This window comes from Belonocnema kinseyi, chromosome 2 (assembly GCF_010883055.1).
Source record: "Belonocnema kinseyi isolate 2016_QV_RU_SX_M_011 chromosome 2, B_treatae_v1, whole genome shotgun sequence".
NCBI lineage: Eukaryota > Metazoa > Arthropoda > Insecta > Hymenoptera > Cynipidae > Belonocnema > Belonocnema kinseyi.
The window spans coordinates 173,805,897-173,827,291 of record NC_046658.1 but is presented as its reverse complement, the minus strand read 5'-3'; the positions used below and the strand labels follow the sequence as shown (position 1 = coordinate 173,827,291).

At 24.8% G+C, this 21,395-nt stretch overlaps 2 protein-coding genes across 3 annotated transcripts in view; one reads left to right on the top strand and one right to left on the bottom strand.

The window, feature by feature from the left end:
• Nucleotides 1–18,436, top strand: part of LOC117168249 — a 46,125-nt gene extending 27,689 nt beyond the window's left edge. For both annotated transcript variants that reach the window (XM_033353750.1, XM_033353749.1), the window contains exons 4-6: nucleotides 13,162–13,295; nucleotides 13,364–13,529; nucleotides 17,085–18,436. In XM_033353750.1, coding sequence (XP_033209641.1) covers nucleotides 13,162–13,295; nucleotides 13,364–13,529; nucleotides 17,085–17,489 — 705 coding nt within the window. In that variant the 3' untranslated portion in view covers nucleotides 17,490–18,436. The remainder of the gene's footprint in view (nucleotides 1–13,161; nucleotides 13,296–13,363; nucleotides 13,530–17,084) is intronic.
• LOC117168250 (basement membrane-specific heparan sulfate proteoglycan core protein-like) overlaps nucleotides 1–21,395 on the bottom strand; it is a 1,113,250-nt gene that overhangs the window by 941,287 nt on the left and 150,568 nt on the right. The gene's annotated exons all lie outside the window — the stretch shown is intronic.

The following is a 21,395-nucleotide window of genomic DNA, read 5'->3' as shown; positions in this document are numbered from 1 at the left end:
TATAAAGCTTTGAACGTCGCTCTGCGAGAAACATAAATAAGCTGTTATAAAATCCGGCCCATAAATTTATAATTTTAACTCATCTCAAAAGGGTACTATAATATGTAAAAGTACATTAATACAAAAAGCAGCTATAAATTAATGCAACTTGGCATTAACATTTATTTTCTTATTCGCAAAATTTAATCCTCTATCGGGGGATGAGGGTTGCCCCGTCATGAAAAAAAGATGGGAAACAGTTTACAAAATGTTCGGTAGTAACACGACACAGTTAAAGTTTGAGTAGGTACGCAAGGTCGAGGTACCCTTTGTTGGCAATGGTAGCAATAAAAGTCCATGTTTCCGTCCAAGTCAGACTTTTTTTCTTCAGACGAGTCAAACTCGTAGTTTCGACAAAACTTTCAATACCGCGGGAAGTTAAGGGAAGGTGGGGAAATTTGGAAAGGGCAAAGCCAAAGTTCGATAACTTTTATTATCCCTTACTGTCGTACGTGATCCTACAAGATGAATCGAGAATTCATAAAAATAGGGGCTTTTTATGAAATCCTCAATAATATTCTCTAACCTGCCAGCGAGGAAACGATTCAGATTTATGAGAATTTTTTGAAAAGCTCATACACATTTAAGGTCATGTCGCCAGGTTTTGATATAGATCTGATAGATGCAGGCTTTGGACTCACAAATTCAAAATATTTTCGATAGTAGCATACATTTTGAAAGATAGTATTTTATATTTTATATTTTATATTTTATATACTAATCATATGCTTAAAAAGAATGTTATAAATATTTGTCTCCAAAATCTCACAATCATTGTTGTTAAAAAAAAACAGGCTTTTCATCACTTGAACTTTCTTTATATATGGGTAAAAATATCTCAAGTATGTCACTTTTAAATCGATAGTTCTATTTTCAATCAATTTATACAGTTTTCAATTCGTTCTCATAACAGACTAACTCCCTAAAAATATTTTTGCAAAAAATTTATTTTTTTAAAGTTATTAACAATCAAAGTTTTTGATCGTTTTTTTCACAAATGGATTACTCGCGAACGGTCTAGCGAAACTCAATAGTTGTGTTATGAAATTGTTTATATTATATATATTTATATTTATAAGTATTATAATATTTATATTATTATAAGTATATTCCTTAACGAAGTATACTTTACGCTAAAAAATTGTTCGGTGGTAAAAAACATTTTTTTAATGTTTGAATGAACGTTTGTTTTAAACAATTGAAAATTAATTAAACTTCTCCGCCTGTAAAAGAATCCTCTTAAGTTCCAATAAAGTCCACAATCTCTTCCGCAAATTTTGATGAAAAAAAAAGTTTGTATTTTTCAGTAGTTCAAAAGTTATTGATTTCTTTTGTGACCGCGCTCTACCAGTGATCCGCTCTACGAGGCATATTTAATTTTTCAATCAAAAAGATGAATTTTCCACAAAGAAGATTATATTTCTACTGAAAAAGATAATTTTTAACAAAATAGATCCATTGTCAACTGAGAAAACGATTTTCAACAAAAATTTGAATGGTTAAGTGTTCAATTAAAAAGAATAATTTAAGAAAATAATAATATTATCAAAATAGTTCACTTTTCTACAAAATAGATAAATTTTTAACAAAAAGAATAAAGCTTTTTAACAAAAAAAAATGATTTTATTAATAATGTGGATTAACTTGTAGCCAAGAAATAGAGGAATAATTGCAAAATCAATTAGTTTAAAGAAAATAATTGCGCGTATCATATTGAGTACAATATGAAATTAATTTTCAACTTAAATAATAAATGTTGATGAAAAAATAAATTTTTAATCAAGTGGTTCAACTTTCTACCAGGTATATTTAATTTTTTAATCGAAAAAATGAATTTTCAACCAAAAAGAATAATTTAAGAAAATAATAATATTATCAAAATAGTTCACTTTTCTACAAAATAGATAAATTTTTAACAAAAAGCATGAAGCTACTTAACAAAAAAAAATGATTTTCTTAATAATGTGGATTAACTTGTAGCCAAGAAATAGCGGAACAATTGCAAAATTAATTACTTTTAAGAAAATCATTGCGCGTATCATATTGAGTACAATATGAAATTAATTTTCAACTAAAATGATAAATGTTAATGAAAAAATAAATTTTTAATCAGGTGCTTCAACTTTCTACCAGGTATAGTTAATTTCTGAATCCAAAAGATGAATTTTCAACCAAGAAGCTAAATTTTTTACTGAAAAAGATAAATTTTCAACAAAATCGATCCATTATCAACTAAAAAAAATCGATTTTCAACCAAAAGTTAAATGGTAAAGTTTTCAGTTGAAAAGATTAATTTAAGGAAATAATATTATTAAATTAGTTCACTCTTTACTTAAAAATCAATTTTCAACCAAAAGTTGAATGGTTCAGTTTTAATTAAGAACGATTAGTTTAAGAAAATAATAATATTATCAAAATTGTTTACTTTTTCACGAAATAGATAAATTTTTCAAAAAAATAATAAAGCTGCTTTAAAACAAAAAATGAATTTCTTAATAATTTGGATCAACTCTCAACCGAGAAATAGGGCAATAATTGAAAAATAAATTATTTGGAATAAAATTATTGCGGGTATCATATTGAGTACAATATGAAACAAATTTTCAACAAAAATGTTGAATGTTCATTAGAAAATTAATTTTTTATCTAGTGATTCAACTTTTTACCAAGTTTAGTTAATTTTTCAATCAAAAAGATGAATTAATTAAAAAAATATATATTATCAAAAAAGTTCACTTTTCCACATTATAGATAAATATTCAATTAAAAGACCAATTAAAAAAAAATAGGGGAACAATTGGGTAATAAATTATTTTGAATAAAATTATTGTATCTTTTTTTAAGTAGAATATGAAACGAATTTTTAACAGGTATAGTTAACTGCATAGTTTTTTTTGTATCAAAATGATGAATTTTCAACCAAGAAGATTAATTGTCGCCTAAAAAAAGTCTTTCTAAAAAAATTCGTTCAAACATTCAACCTAGTAGTTGAATTTGAAATCAAAAAGATGAATTTTAAAATTAAAAAATTTAGTGTTTCGTATTTAAAATAATGGAGATTTTAAAAAAAATGATCAAGAACTTTGATTATTAATGACTCTAAAAAAAATATGTTGCAAAATATTTTAGGGGAGTTATTTTGAAATAAAAACGAATCGATTGTTTGCAACTATTTTGATCGAAGATTAGATGAAAATTATCGCCAATATTTACTATTAAGAAAAACCCAAAAGTGAAACCTAAAAAAAGATAGGAAAAAAATTAGCATTAAATCAAGAAATTATCGGTATGATTAGGGACGATAGAATATTTTTATGATGCAAGAAAATCTTTCTTGCTAAAAAAATTCCACTTCCACAAAATAAATCAAGTTTTTTGCAATCTAGTACATTTTCTCGAGGCAAAAAAATTTTCCTAGAAAAAGAAAATGTTGATTCGTCCGCATTCCTGACGATATTTTTTTGTTTCAATATTAATTCTTCTTCCGTATGATTATGGTCATAATTGTTTATTTATATGTTATCAATTGCAACTCCACATTTTTATTGGAAATTATTTTATTGAAAAATATGACTAACAATTTTGTTAGTGAGTTATTTTTTGGATCAAACAATTTTATGCGGAATATTTGATTTAAAAATTAATAAATATAATCTTTAAGAGACTTTTAGGGGATAGAATGATCTTTTGTAAAGTGGAATTGAATGAAAATGATGACTTTTGTCCAAAGCAGAAAAGAACAGTAGTATAAAAATAACTATTATTAAATAAACAATTATCACTTGAAGTATTTTTTATTATTTACACTTAGGTTTTTCTGGTAAGAATTGTTTCTATAATCAAATGTTTTTTTGTCATTATTATTATTAGAGTTAAAGATTATTTAATTTGAAATATGACGGTACACCTAAAGCACCTTCAATTAATCTTAACTAATATTATTTAATAAATTATTGAAAATGTTATACATATCTTATCATACAGCTTTTCAATGAAAATGAGTATCTTTAAAAAAATTCAATTCACAATCTCAAAGTTTAGCAGAAGTGTTAAAATTTATAAATATATTAATTTTTTTAGTTTTCTGAAGTGAAAAATAATATTTTCTATAAAAATCATCCAGATACCTAATTTTAATTAATTTTAGATAATGATAGCCTTTTAAAGTAAAATTCAAAATCCAATCTCTATTTCAAAATCCACAATTTAAATTTAAAAAATTAAATAAAATAAAAAGAATTAGAGAGAAAAAGAAGTTCCCATTGCCTACTTTTTTCTCGTTTTTCAAATAGTTTTTTTTTAAATTTTATTGTTAAATGCTTTGATTCTACTAGTTTTTAAAAATTTATTATTTAAAAATCATATGTTAAAGAAGATTTGCAATTCTGAACAAGTTTCAGTTACGTTATTTTTGTATTTTCCGTAGAAAATTATTGGTATATTCGATACAATATTATTAGATTTCAATAAATATTTGCAATTTTTAAGAATGTTAGGTTACGCTGTTGCTATAAATCAAAAATTATAATTGATATCCTAGAAAATATTTGTGAAAATTAAAAACTTTTCGAAATCATACGAAATTCTTTGGAAAACCTTACAAAGTTTGTAATCTCATAAAATTAATTGGAATTAAAACCAAAAACTTAATCAATTTGAAATTGATGCAAACTCCTGTTAAAAAAAAAGAAAAGAATCCAACGATCAAATTTGGACCATAGCAAATTTTTTTCAGATTACAATAGGAGTTTTTTCGTTTTCGTTTGTTCGTTATGGTCCGAATTTGGTCGTTGGGTTTTTTTTATGCTTTTTTTTGTGTTTTTTTTAAAAGTAGTTTGCATCAATTTGATTATTAGAAGCTGAAAAGGATATTTATTTTGGATTTTAATCTAATTTAAATTTCCTAAATTTTGATAATTTTAAAATCTCTAGAAATACCTTGAAATTTATTAAATCAATTAAATCTTGTGCGATCCCTACGAATCCAACAGAAATCTATTTAAATGCTGAAATCTATAATACTTTGCAAAATTTCCTTAAAATGCAGAAATCTTTGTAATCTTCGCAAATCCCTTAAAATCTACACAATCAGATAAAGTTTTTTTAAATAATTTTAAATCTTTGATGTACTTTCTTAATTTCTTGAAATCCTTCAAAATACCCTAAAATGTCTGAAAAAGCCTGAAATGTTTTATATTTTTTGAGATTCACTGAATTATGAAAAAAAATCTTGAATTCTTTTAAGATCCATCAAAATCACTGCAAACAAAGTCATTTAGAATTTCTCAAACATTTCTGAATCCTTCAAGATTCCGTTTACTTCTCGGTTTGCTAATATTTTCAGAGTCGTTGAATTTAAAAAACGCAAGCTCTCAAGGCTGCAAATTTTATAATTTACAATCATCAAAACTAAGATATAATTTAAAATATTACAAATTTTTAAACTCATCAACTAATTTGTCAATGTTTAAAATTATATGATTTTCGGCAATTTCAAGTTAGAAAAACAAAAAAAAATCTTTAAACTGCATACTTTTTAAACTAGAAGTCAAATTATTTCAAACTAGAATCTTTTTGAATTAATAATTGTTCCATTGTTATTCATAAATAAAAATTCAGCAGCTCAAATTCCGACCTAAAATTATTAGAAAATGAAACAATTGCAATTTCAACTTTCAAAGTTTAAATTTAGCACTTTGAAAATTTAAATGTTCAATATTTTCTTTTTGAAACAATTAAGTTTCGAATTGCTTAGTTTTAATTATTTGATTTATAATTAAATTGAATTGATCCAAATTTATATTTCAGTCTGAAATAGTATTTAAATAGGATTTGAAAGTAAATAGAAGCATTTAATTATAAATCTAATAATTTCAAATTATGTTAAAACTATAAATAGTTTTATTAAGTTTAATAAAACGTTAAAAATTTTTTATACTTTTGAAGCCTTTAAAATAAAACTGTTCCATTTGTTACATTTTGAACAGATTCAGAATCACCTTGAAAAATCAAATAATAACTATTTTTTGATACTCCAACTTTTATTCTGCTTTAAATATTATAAACAAATTTCTATCTACAGTTATTAACATAAAAGTTCTTTTATCTGACATTTTAAAATGCATTATCACAATTGCAAAAATTAACAGTTGAACTTGCAATTAATAAAATTTGAAATTGGACTTATTTCAAATTGCATTATATAATTTTATACATAAGTTGTGATATTTCAAGTGATTGGATAGATTTTTCTTCTAATTTTTTTTTTAATTGTGTGTTTAAAAAAATTCACTTTCATTGCACGATTTTTCGAGTTTTTCTGATAATGGTACAAAATACTTTTCAATCTCAATAAATTTCTTAATATCTTCTAAATTGCAATAATCTTATTGTTTTTAACTCTATGAAACTCTAAAATCCCTTTAACTTTGTGCAATTTCTCGAAATATTGTAAAATTTTTAAAATCTTTTGAAATTCTTTTTAAAAATTTTCCATCAAATTCCTATGCCAATACATACAAATATTTTTAATTCACTGAAATTTCCTTAAAATTGTTAGACTCTATCAAAATTTCTATAACAATTTTAAAATCTTTAAAACATTTTGAAATCCCTCAAATATATTTAAACAATTTCTGAAAATTTCAGTATAGTTTCTAGAAGTCAAGAATGTGTAAAAGTTTTACAAAATTGATATCCACAATAGAAACATGACACAATTATAACTTAAAAATGAGCAAAGCAGGACTTTTTCGAAATTTTTGTTCCACTTTTACTTGAAGTGATTACGTATTTTATTCGAGTGCAGATTATTTCAAAGTTTTCCATTTCAAAGAGCAGTTTATGTAACTCCAGCATTTTTTTATATCAAAAACTTTATTAATTTTATCGTTGCTAGAATACTATAAGATTGAAGTATATTCCTTAATTGGCCAATAACCCGCTTGTAGTTTTTCAAGGGACTAAAAGATAAAGAAAGTTTGTAGCATTATTATCTCGTGAAAACTTGTGCAATTTAATATCCTAAAGGTTGAAATTTTAGTTCGGATATCAGCAGCTTTTTTATTTTGAGCGTGATAATGTTTCTGTTTCTATAGCGAAAAAAATAGATAAAGGATTGATTAAATTTTTACACATCGCAGTGAAACGATTGAATTTTCAACAAAAAGACTTCCGTTTTCAATTTATGAAGAAAAATTTCTAATAAAAAATGGTATAGTAAAATTGCCTAATATGATCATTTATTTATATTAAAAAATGTAATATAAAAGCTTAATTTTAAACCAAAGAGTTAATTAAAAAAATATATCAATTTTAAACATACTAGTTAAACTTTTAACTAAGTATTTCGATTTTCACATAAAAGAAGATGAATTTTTAACCAAATATTTCAACTTTCAACAAAAAAGATGAATTTTCTTATCAAAAGATTAATTTTATATTAACAAAGACGATTTTTGAATGAAATAGTTACATTTCCAACAAAATAGATAAATTTTTATCTAAAATGACGATTTCAACAAGAAATTAATTTTAAACAAAAGAGGGTAACCTAAAAGATGATTTTTAATCCGGAAGAATAAGCTTCTAAAATGCAATAGATTTATTTTTAACCCATGAAGTGAATCCTACAAATTATAAATTTTTAACAAACTAGTGAGACTTTTAGGCAAGTAGCATAATTTTCACTGAAAAAGTTGAATTTTGTACCTAATAGTTAAATTTTTAACCAAAAATTGTTTACCATAAAATAAGATTGTTTAACAAAATTGATAAAGTTTCAACCCGGACATGCAATTTAATAAAAAAAAACTTAATTTGCCATCATTAAGTTAAATTTTCATAAGAATAGCTTAACTTGTAAAAAATGCTCATCTTGAATCGATTAGTTTAATTTTCTACCAAATTGTTAAATCCTTAATAAAACAAGATTATTTGGACACAAAGAGTGTTACACCGAGAAGATTAATTTTCAATAAAAAAAGACGACTTTTAAACAAAATAGTTACCATTTTTACAAAAGAGATAAATTTTCATCTTAAGGAATGTATTTCCATTTTAAACTAAATGAATTTCTAACAAAGGGGATAAATTAAAAAATAGCTAATTTTAAGAATTTAGTTAAAGCTTGAACCATTCAGTTAAATTTTTAACAAAAATTTTCAGACAATGTACAATCATATTCGAGAGAATTGTTGAATTTTCAAGCCAAAATGACAAAATATCTACAAAACGGTGAATATTTAACCTAAAAATATAATTTTTCAACAAAAAAGCTAATTTGTTAAATTGAAACCATGAACGCTATTTTTAACAAAGCAGTCTATTTTCAATTAAATAGTTTAATTTCCTATCAAATCGTTGATCCTTAACCAAACTACAATAATTGTGAGTCAAACAGTTGCATTTTTAACAAAAAGGATTTCCGCTAAAAATGAAATATTTACATTGCTGCATTAAAAAAAATTAATTTTAAACCAAAAAGAATAAATAAATTTTCATCAAAATAGTGACATGTTAAACGAAAGAGTTGAATTTCGAACAAAAATGATGAATAATCTTTTAAAAAAATTAATTTTCAGCCAAATATTTTAAGCCGCGAGATGACTTTTTAACACAGAAGATGAATTTTCTTAATAAAATGAAAAAGAAAACTTTTCGATTAAATTTTATATTTTATAAACAAACAACATCAAGTACTAGCTAAAAATATAATACTACGATTTTCAACCAAAGGTTGTTGATTTTTTTATTGAGTACCATTAATTTCGTTAGCATTTACTTGAAAAAAATGAGATGGATTTCAATTCTTAAATTATTTTTCAATTAAATAATATAGATAATATATTGGATTTAATATAAAAAAATGTTAATTTATAAGGTTTCAAGCTGAAATATATTGCGTTTTTTAAAAAAATAGTTAAATTTTGAACCAAAGAAGATTTTCTATTCGAAGAGATGATTTTTCAACACAAAAAGACGAATTGAAAAAATTCTAATTTTCAACCAAACAGTTGCCTGAACAAACAAATGAATGAACCTTCCAGAAAAAGAGACCAATTTTCCAAAAAATATTTCAAGATTTAACCAAATAGTAAAACTTCCAAGCCAAAGCGACGAATTGTTCGAATACAATTATATTTTTTCAAACAAAATTACTTTTTGAAAAAGAAATGTCAATTTTCAAGCAAGACGGATAACTTCCACTTTAGAAAAGATAAAGTTTTAATGCAGAAAGATAAATTTTTTACAACATAGTTGAATTTCTAACCAAATATTTTAATTTTATGTATACATTGATGCATCTTTAATCGCATGATCGAATTTTCAAAAAAAAAAAGAAATAAATTTCAATAAAATATTTGAATTTTGAAGACAGTGGGCTTATAAATCAAAAGAAAAGAATTTTTAACAAAAAACGTAATTTTCGATCATTAATTTTTTACCAATTATTTGTATTTTTAACTTGTACAATATACAGGATAAGCTTTAAACCAAAAATGGAATGTTAATATTTTTAGATGAAAACTTACACTAATTTACACCGAAGCGGAGAAAATTTAACTAAAAAAATGAATTTCTAAAAAAGAAGTTAAATTGTCTGTTAAAAAGATGATTTTTAACACTATATTTGCATTTTCAAGAAAATAATTGAATTTACAACCAAATAGAATTTTTAATCTATAAGAGATGAATTGCGAAGCAAAAAATAATATAATTTTTTTCGATAAAAAAATTAACATTTATAAGAAAATATAGTTGAAAAATAATTTTTTTTTTATAACTGCAAATTCTCTTACCCATTCCTACCCTCTAAAATTGTTAAATAAAATTTGCAATTTTTTAGTAACAATCCTCAATACTTTTTACGTAGTAGAAGCAAATAGCGAATTCAGAAATACAAAATCAAGGCTGTGCTGCTTTCCCGCACATGTGCCACTTTTACCTCAGTTTACGGTAATTACTCCTTAATGAGCATTTATAATTTAATTTGAATTTAGAAATACGTTTCAGATGTACTGGAGAATTAAAATTAACGCAAATAATACTTTCGCCGTGATAATCTCAGAAAATCGGGAACTTGTATTTAAAACATAGATTGAATAGGAATTTGAGGTTCGAGTGGCTTTTGTACCTCGCAATCTAGTATTTCAACCGCTCAAATTTCACCCGTTCGGCCAATTAGAGAGTATTTCGTGGGTTGCGCTTCAGGGTCGTTAGAGTGACTTTAATGAGGTCGTTCCAATGCAGTTCTAAAATCCCTCTATCGAAAAAAGACTTCTAACATAGTTTTTATAAATAATATTTATTATTAATGGAATCATACATTCTACAGGTGAATTATAAATATTAATTTGTTTAAAAATATTCAAAATATAATAATTTTTTACACTAATATAATAATTGGCGCTAGTGGCGAACTTTACACAATGACTCTGTGAGGCTCTTCACACGGGATGATTGCTAGAGAGATTGATCGGCAACTTGGGTCAGAGCAGTGTTGCGGATCGAACTTGCTTAAATATGCAACATAGGATACTGTTGCGTAATATTTTTTAACCAATAAACTTGATCGTAAATCCATTTATCCAAATAGTAGTAAATGACGCTAAATTTTAGTAATTTTACAATAACAGATTATAGAAATGTTATAAGTAAACGACTTTTTTGTGCCAAATACAATTTTTCTTTATTTTAAAATTATCTTTTTTAATTGTGAAGTTATTTATTCTTAAATAAAAAAAATTATAGTGAAGGAACAGTTTATTTAATTTGACAAAAATTTTTTTGTCTGATTTTGGTATTCTGAGACTTTCTGATGCTTTCGATTTTTTTAATAATACTTTCTGACGATATTTGCGATTAAACATTCGCTATCTCTTTTAATTAAAAATTATATTTTTTTGAACCTTACAATTTTAAATATCCTTATGAAGATTTTATAGTTAAATTTTGAAAATTAAGAATAATAAGCTCTTGAATGTTAGAGGATCATTAATCATAATTTTCAAGTTGTTATTGAGTTTCGCAATTGAAAATTATCTCATTTTAAAAATTGACGATTGAAGATTTATTAACTTGGAATGTTTCTAATATAAAATGGTGTAATTATAATTTTTTTGTTGGAATATTCGGTTCCATTTTAAATATTTTCAATGATAAAATCTTCAATTTTTCAGACTGCCGATTGTAAATTCTTCAAATTTAAAGAATTGTAAATTAAAGTTATTAAATTGAAATTATTTTTAGGGTAATAAGTTGAGAGTTTACAATTCTGAATCTTGCACATTAAAGAACTTTCAAATATAAATTTTAAGAAATAAATTAGTTTGGATAGAAGTAACTTAAAACTTGCATAATTTTTAATTGTAAATTTTCGCAATTAAAAATTCTTCAGTTTTCATGATTAAAAATGAAAATTTCTGAAATTTCAAGAAGCTAAACTCGAAACAATTTAAAATTTAAAAACTCTAAACTTTGAATTAATTTAGTTTTCTAATTTACATTTGAAGATATATTATTTTGGAATGCTTACAATTTAAAATAAAGCAATTTTAAATTGTTCCTGTATATTTAGTTTTTTTTAAATCTTGAAGATTTTCGATTGAAAAATTTACCATTTTTATGATTCGCAATCAAAGATTCTTCAATTTTAAAGAATTACAAATCAAAGCTTTCACTTTTGATGATTTTGAATATAAAAAGTTAAGAATTTGTAAATTCTGAATATTTCAACTTGAAGAAATCTCAAATGTAAAGCACGAAAGTTACAGAATTCTTAATAAATAAATAAAAAATTGCATAATTTTTAACCATTAATATTTGAATTTGAACCATTCGCAATTTTTAATTTTCCCATTTTTGAAATTAAAAAAGAAAGATTCACTAATTTGTAATGCTTATAGTTCAAAATTAGGCAATTTTGAATTTGAAGTCTTAATTAAAAAACCTAAAATTTACATAATTTAAAATTTTACATTATTTAATTTTTACAATTATCAATACAAATTTTTCTTTTAATTAAAATTAAGAATGCTTATAATTTAAAATTATGTTATTTTGAAATTTTTGCATATTTCTGACAATTTAAATTTAAAAATAGATCATTTATAATATTTACAATTAATTATGCTTCAGTTTTTAGGAATTACAAATCAAAGTTTTTCACTTTGTATGATTTTGAATATGAAAAGTTGAGAGTTTTCAATTCTAAATCTTCCAGTTAAAAAAAAATTCAAATTAAAAACATCAGAATTATAAAAGTTTGATAGAAATATTTAAAACTTGCATCATTATTTATTCTACATTTTTCAATGTTTCAATTAAAATGTTTTTTTTTATTTCAGGATTGCAATGAAATATTCTTTAATTTTAAAGTGTTATAAGTCAAAATGCTTGAATTTTGTAAATTTTCTAGATTAAAAATAAAAAAATTACATTTTTGAAATTAGAAACAAATATAAATGATAAGAAATAGCAAAGTTTCAATCTAAAAAACTTAAAACTTGCATAATTTTCAGTTTGTAATTCTAATTCATCAAAAATTTTTGAATTCAAGTTATTCACTGTTCAAAGTTGTACAATTTCAAATAGTCAGAATTAACAATTCTTGAATTTTAAAATGACGGAATTAAAATTTATTAAATGTTCAAGATTTATATTTTGAGCGTATGGGATTCTGAATTGTTTTTTTTTTAATGTTTTGATTTTTAATATTTACAATGAAAAATGGTTTACCCTTCAGAAGTAGAAAAAATAGACTCTCAATATCAAATGTGAATAATAGAAAATTCTACCATTTAGAATTCTTTTTTATAATAAAGTAATGTTTAAAATTTAAATTTGAAAGTTATTGAATTGGAAAGATGCGCAATTATAAATTCTTTAATTGTGAACATAAAATTCAAATCCAGATGTGTTGGATGGTAACTAAAATTTGTTCAATAAGAAATGTCTGAAAGTGTTTAAAAAAATTACGCAACAAACGTTGGGTGAGGGGTTGGGGGTAAAAAAGAGTTTGTTCCCACTTCTTATACATAGTTTGGGAGGTACAAAAAATTTTCAAAAAATATGATACATAATTTAAGCATTGCCCCTTATTGGATTGAACCATATTTTCAGGAACCAGAACAAAAAAAACTGTATAACCTAGGTATGTTCAATAACATCAATGGTCCGGAAATGGGTACATTTTTTAATTCGAGTGTCATGAATTTTGGAAAGGAAATAGCTTCATGGCCTGAGTTTGGCCCTAAGTGAGTTTTTTAAAATGAACTTTAATTGTTTAATTAATTAAAATAATAATAAAATAACTTGATTTCAGGTGTTCTGAAAAGGTGCAGGAATTTTCAAAAAATGTTTACGGCAAAGGTGCTGCGATATGCGCTTTTCGAGAGAACGAATTTCATGTAATAAATCACGGTGATTTTTGGGTAAATAACATGCTGTTCCGGTATGACGACCATGGAAAAGTAATTGATCACATTTTTGTAAGTATATCAAAAATATTATCTTATTTTTTCCTAAATAATACTTTTTTAATTAAGACATTTTCCAGTTAAATATATTAGTTTTATCGCAGCCTAAGTTTATTTGAACAATAAATAAAAATAACTTTAAAATCTTTAGGGTAGATAAATTGAACCCTAATTTTCTGAAAATTCAACAAATGGAAAAATTATTTTTTTTCTCTAATTTTTCAAATATATTTTTTTAATAAATAGAATTAACGGCACATGGCCTTCAAATTTCGAAATTTGTATTAATTGGAAATTCACTTCATTCTTTCCTTCAAGTTCAAAAACTCTTTATTCCTTTAATCCAAGTCGAGGTGACTTTATTAATTTTAAAGGAATCTACTATACAAAAAACGGGGATTTAAGAAATTTTCGGAAGTACTAATTTTTTTATTTGTATTTTGTTTTATTTAAATTTTCTAACCAACACGCTTTCCTTGGAAATGGAAGGAAAGTATCAAAAAATTCTTGATTTTATTTTAAAAATTTGAAAGTCCTTACTCACTGTTAATACAATTTTTTTTTACTTTTTTTTTAATTGTCCGATAATAATCAACTATTTTTATTTTTATTAACAATTGTATGAAAGTAGCCATACAGGGTATATAATATAAAATTTTTTCAAATATTTCACAGGTGGGCTGTAATAACGTTAAAAAAGCGGTATTTCATTTATTATTACATAAAATGATAAACTTTTGTTTAAACCATTGTTATCTACAAAAATAAATTTTTTCCTGTCCTAAAAATTTAGAAGTTAGTTATTTACATCTAATTGCATCGAAAAAATCAATTTTTAATAACCAAAAATAGCTAAATAGTCCATTTTTTAATTAAGGTAGTTTTAAAAAGGATTCATTTTTATTTTGGTTTCCAAATATTTTACTTAGATTTCATTTAAAAGTAATATCTGATCAAGTCCGTAGAATAAATGTATTTACTCCATTAAAAATACCTCATATTAATTTAACTAGAAAACTATTTTTGTCTATAAATTATTCAAATTTGGTGCGAATCAAGTGACGAATCGCCGCCATTATTTACGAAACCATTTCCATTCACTTATTTTTTAATCAAAAATTCAATAAATTCTTTAACGTTTTCATTGCTATTGGACACCTTTTTTCAAAATAGTTGATTTCAGTTTTCTAGGTATTTCGGATGAAATCAAAGCATTTTTCAAGAGCAGGTATACCTTAAAACTCAAATTAGCTTACAATTTTGTTATTGAATTAAAAATAAAAATAATATAAAATTTTAATTAGTTATGACAATTCGATGTGAAATTTTATTAGCTTTTATCAAAAAAAAGGTAAAATCGAATAATAATTGTCTCCAAACTTTTTTATTTGTTTAATAATAATTTGTCACTCAAAGTATGAAAAGACTAAAATTTTGTACATAACAATTTTTTACGCTTTAATAACTAATCATGAAAACTTTATATTATCTTAAATGAATGTTTATGGATTCATAAAATACAAATAATTTGTTTATTATTCTATTTATTTGTTATGAGCAAATTTGATTAAGAAATTCACAAACAGTCTTATGATCGCCAAAAGGTTATTTTGTTTTTGCTAAAAGTAAAATAAAAATAAAAGTTTATAATAAACATTTTGATAAAAAATTCTTGTGGAAAAATAAGAAAATTTGAGATTTTCCCAAATTATAATTTTCTTCAATCGTCAGAACGACTTTAGGTATTCCTTGAAATAATAAATATTTAATAATATTTGATAAAACATAACAATTTGAATTTCAATAAGAAAATTAGATAAACAAATTCAAAATTTTGGCCCTTTCGCAAAAAAAAATTGTTAGCACTAGAAATGTTCAAACTATTGAACAAATGACTGCTAGTCACGAAAATATTAGAAAAGTTAACAATAACCACAGTTATTAACAATTCTAGTGACAAAATGTTTGAACTTAAGGTTTTATAAAATTTAAATGTTTTATAGTGGCCAGAATGCGTACAGATATTCCTGAAAATAATATATCTTTTATAATATTTTGAAAAATCTAACAATATGAATATTTATATAATTCCTTCTCAATCGATTGCAAGTAAAACCCCGACTTTTTCCAAGTAAAACTGGCAACTTTTGGATATTTGTTTACCCAAATTGTTTATAAACATTTAAGTTGTTATATTATTTATAAATATGTTTATTCTTAACTTCTCAAATATTTTAGTAAATAGAAGTCATTCTTCCAACATCTTAAAACATTTCCAGTGCAAAAAAAGTTTTTTTATACGAAAGGGCCAAAATTCTAAATTTTTTAAGAAAAATTTAAATTGTTATATGTGATCAAATGCTTATAAATATTTATTATTTTTAAAATATCTGAAGTAGTGCTGACGATTAAAGGAAATTATAATTTGAAAAAATTGGCTTTGTAATTAAATATCATTCCTACATCAATATGAAGCACTTTTAGCAAACAAACATTTTTTACCGATAATAAGACTCCTTGCTAATTTGTTAATAAATCTTGTTTATAACATATAAATGCAATAATGAAAAAATTGTTTGTATTCTATGAATCCCTAAACATTCATTTAAAACAATATAAAGTTTACCTAATCAGTTATTAAAGCTTAAAAAAATTTTATGTACAAAATTTCAGTTTTCAATACTTTGAGTGAAAGAATTATTAATACAAAAATAGAAGAGACAAAAGTCAGCCTGGGAAGGAAAGTATTAGGTTTTATAGTATTTGAGACGTTAATGACACAAAAACAAATCAAGAAAATAAATTGTCAATTTAATCACAGACTAGAATGTTAAAAAAAAAACCTTTTTTAATTTTTAAGAAACACTCAGAGAAATCTTTTGTATCAAAAGGATGTCTCTTGACACAAATAAAATTTCCTTCTAAATTTAGAATTAAGCGGATTGTCATTTTTCTCCAAAAGAACCTTTTCGCAACAAGCATTATTCGTTTGTGACAAACTTCATTTAATTTTTCCACCAAATAATTCTTTCCTTGTAAAAAAATATTTATGTGGCTCGAAACAGAAAATAAAAGAGGACAATAGATTTGCTTCCCTTCAAATTTTACTCTTTATGAAAGTTGGTGCTGAAGCATTGTCTAGTTTAATGTCGCTTACTTCAGCGGGACTTTTCCCGGGATCTCAATGGGAGTTTCTGTTGAGTATTTTCAATATAAAACTTGTACAGTTTTTTTTTGCCCGATTCTTTTTATCCACAACAGTTCCTAAATATGCTTCGAACATAAAGGGCGCCTTCGCGGATTTGATTTCCGAGTCTCTCGTCCTTGTGAGCTTCTCAGGAGAAAAATCATTCAATATGAATAATGCAGTGAGTTCAATTCGATTGGATTCGACTGCACTCGAGTAGACATCCACCTGCCCCACGTTTATGTTGCGTCAGCACCCTCAACTTGGACTACTTCCGAAACACAAATCCCTCTTCTTTCCCCATTTCCCCATAGCCATACGATTCTATTTCCAATTCAATACGTGCTGAAACTCAACTCGATCTGGTCGACTGACTGCAGGTGGATTTCCAATTGTGCGTTTACGGTACTCCAGCGATTGATCTTCTCTACTTCCTTAACACGAGTACATCCCAGGAGGTCTACGAGAACAACATGGACCTTCTTCTTGGAGAATACATAAAGACACTTTCAAACACGATGCATTTAGTTGGATGCAAAACTGAGCCACCCACCTTGGAAGCCATCAAAAAATCGATGGAAGAACGTGAATTGTATGGCATGATTGCTGGAATTACAATTTTACCTTTAATTCTACTTGACAAAAGCGAGGCTAAAAGTTTAGATGAACTTCTATCCGAGGATGGTACTATGGATAATGCCTACATTTACAAAGGAAAACTGTTTCGAGAAGTGATGCTGAAACGATTCCCAAAATGGCAGAATATGGGATTGTTAGATTGTTAGTACTCCTGCGAAATTAGTTTTTCAAAATGACAAATATTTTGTAGGTAGGTCAATTATTTATAATTAAAATGTAAATTAGCAGTACTTTGACTGGTAATGGGTCAAAAACTGTAAATTAGTTGAAAAAGAACCAAAGATAGTATTGATTAGTTAGATAAGGTTTGTTATCAATTTGACTCTCTTTGTCTTCACAGAAAAAAAGTGAATTTTTGTTGTACTATTTTTATGTGGGTAACGATCCATTTTTTTCATAAAAAAAGAGATACAATAGAGTGAAAATGGTAACAGCACACATTGTTTTTTCTGTGGCGTTTTAATCTTTAGATGCAATCTGTATCAAAAATTGTAATTTCTTTTATTATTAGAGCGATAATTCATATAATTGAATTATGTAAAATTATTATTATACATTTTATGATTCTACAAATATTTTTTATTGTGATTCCCTCTGTATCAAAATTATTCTAAATAGGAAGCTAATTTCCTATGGTGTTCAGTATCTACGAAAAATAATGTTAACTGTTGATATTTATAAAAACAAACTCGGTGTCAAGCAGAAAACTCAGTAATCAATTTATAAATATAATCAGCAATTATTATAAATTATTAATATAAATTAGGATTGTCTCTCCTGAGTGAAAGTGATATGCATTGTGCATGTGATTTATATCTGATAAAAGCCTTGTAGGAAAATTATTGTTCGATTATTATATTATTTAAATAAAAATATTATTTTTAGCCATTGTTATTCAACAAATCAATTCGATGTGAATGAATGAGTAAAATGTGACTAAATAAGCAATGTAATGCAAACATTATTTATCACTTATATGGATTCTTTGAGATGTAAAATATTTTCTGAAACAATCTTGAAAATGAAAACCATTTCTGTCTGTATTTACGTCAAAAACTGATTTAATATTAAAATTGTAATGCTCATAAATTAACAATTTCAGGCTTTTAAATCATTTAAGAAATTCAAAACCGGCCCATAAGTAACATGATGAAATATGTTTGAATCCTTCAAAAAGTCCTAAAATCTGTTGTGGTCATGTAAAAATTATTGGAGAACTAGAATATTTTTGTAAGTTCTTGAAAGTCTTTAAAATTCCTTAAAATCCGCAGAAATTATTTCATTTATTTATTAGAAAATTATGAAACTTGACAATCCCCTGAAATCCCTTAGAATCTCTTAAGGCTGCTTATAGTTTTTGCAAAAGCGCTGAAAGCTTCGAAATCCCCTGAAATATTTTCAGATCCTTTGAAAATTTCTAGAAAGCTAGTCGTTATTTCTAAATCCCCTAAAATGTTTCTATTCCTTCAAAATTCATAGAAGTCCCTTGAAATTTTATTATATTTTTGATAATCGTGTGAATCCCTTAAATATGGTTGAATCTCTGAAATCCATGAAAATCTTTGGAAAAGCATAGAATTCCCTAGAAATCTTATTTAATTAAATTTCTTACAAAAATCTTCAAAAAATCTGCTGAAATTCCTTAAAATATTTTAACTGTTATTGATATCCTGGATAACTTTTTTTTAAAATCCCGTGAATATATAAAAAATTATAGAAACCTTCGAATCTTATTAAATCTTTACTGTTTACAAAAAGCTCGAGAAAAATCCCGTAAAACATCTTCAAATCTATAATATCTTTGAAAATTCCTTAAACAAATATGAAATATTTAAAATCCTTTAAACTCTGTATATTCCAATAAGGTCCCTAGAATTTTTTTTTTATTCGCTGAAATCTTGAAATCCCGGAAAATCTTTTGAGATCCTCTGAATATTACTGGAAAACTCTTGTATATTTTGAAATCTCTGAAGATCTTTAAAACTCATTGTAATCCATATAAATCCCTGGAAATCTTGTAATTCTTTTGATAATTTGAAGAATCCCTTAAATATGGTGAGATCTGTCACTATCTCTAAAATCCCTAAAATCCAAAGAAATCCATTGAAAACCCCGGAAGTCCCTTGAAATTTAATTTCATTTATCACTAAAGTTGCCAATAAATCAATCGGGATTCCTTGAAAACTTTTAAATAGCATTAATATTCTGAATACCTTTCTAAGATCCTTTGAAATCCTTTGAAATATGAATTTTTTTTTCAAAATTCATTAAAATAACATAAAAAGTACAAAATTCTCTAAAATCTCTTAGAAAAGAGTAAAACCCCTTGAAATCCTTAAAAATATATGGAAATCTTCAAAATCCTTTAAAATCTATGAAATCTCTGTAATACAGAGAAACTATTACAAAAGCCCAAAAAATCCCTCAAATATTTAATTAAAAACAAATAAATCTTTTCAATCCTTTATAGTTTCGTAAAAACCTTTAAATATATTTAAATCTTTGAAATTTTTTAAAATATACTGAAATCTACTAAGCATCATTTAATTCTGTTCGACCGTATTTAAAATTCGAAAAACTAAATTTTCAAATTCTCTTAAAATATACAGAAATCCTTTACAATATTATCCTTTTAAAATTGTTTAACTTCTTTTAAAATAATATGAAACCATATAATATTGTAAAAATTATTTTGAATTCTTGGAAACATTCTTTCCAATTTTCGAAATATTCTGAAATTTTACGAAATAATATAAAAGCTTTAAATTTTAAAGATCTTTTGAAACTTCTATTCAAATCCCTAGAAATTTTTTAAAGTAGAAATCTCTATAAAAACAAAATAAGTACTTCGAAATTTCATTTCTGCCTAAAGTTCTTAAAAATGTATTGGTATTTGCTTGATATCCAGAAATTTCTATAAATAAAGCTAAATTTTGTAAAGCACCTTGTAATCTGTAAAAGGTTTCAAAATTAAAAAAAAAAGGTCTGAAATATTCAAAGTCCTCGAAAATTCCGTAAAATCTCGTAAAGCCCCTTGAAGTATTTTTAAATACACTGAAATCATTTAAAATACCCTGTCATCTTTTTTGTAATCAAGCGAATTCCTGTAACATGAAAAAATTGCTGAAATCCGGTTAAATTTTCAAGAAAACCGTAAAATTGCCTTGAAATTCCTTTAAATATTTCACAAATAATTGGTATCATGGACACATTTTAAAAATAATTTGAAATCCCTTGAAATTTATAAAACCTCTAAATCTTGTGAAATCCTTAATAATCCTAGACAATTCGGGTGAAATTTTGTAAAAGACTTAAAAATCTGTTATATATTTTAAAATTATATAAAGAATTATGAATCTTTAAAATCCTTTGAAATCATTTAGAATCTTATAATTTTTCTTAAAATATTTTAATATACGCCAAAAGCTTTTAAATCGCCTAAAATTTTCTGAGATCATCTAGAGATTCCTAAAAATTGCTCTATCTTTTTAAAACCCCTAAAATCTTAAAAATTTGTTGAAAATCGCAGAAATCATACTTTTTTGCAAATCTTATGATTTACTTAATTACGCTAATTTTATTTTATCTCTTAAAATCTTTAAAATTCCTTAAAAGCCGTAGAAATCCCTTGACATCTTATGATTTCCAAGAAAATAGATTTCAAATTTCTACGATACACAGAAACCATTGAAGATCCCTAAAAGTTGGAATTTTTTTAAATCTTTTTTATAGCATAAATATCTTGGATAAAATCTTTTGAAATGTTCAAAAACTTTCAAAATCCCTTAATATCTCTAAAATCTCTTAAATAGTGGAAACTTTGACAAATACATAGAAGTCCACTGAATATTAATTTGAAAAACGATTAAATCTTCCAAATCGAAAATTTTCTGAAATCCCTTTAAATCTATCAAAATTCTCAATAATTTTATGAAATCTTTTATTTTATTATGAAAACCTAAGAATCCCTCAAATATTCTTGAATCCCATAAAAAAACATTCGATGCACAAAAACCTATCCAAGTATAATTAAAGAAAGTCTTTCAATCAAA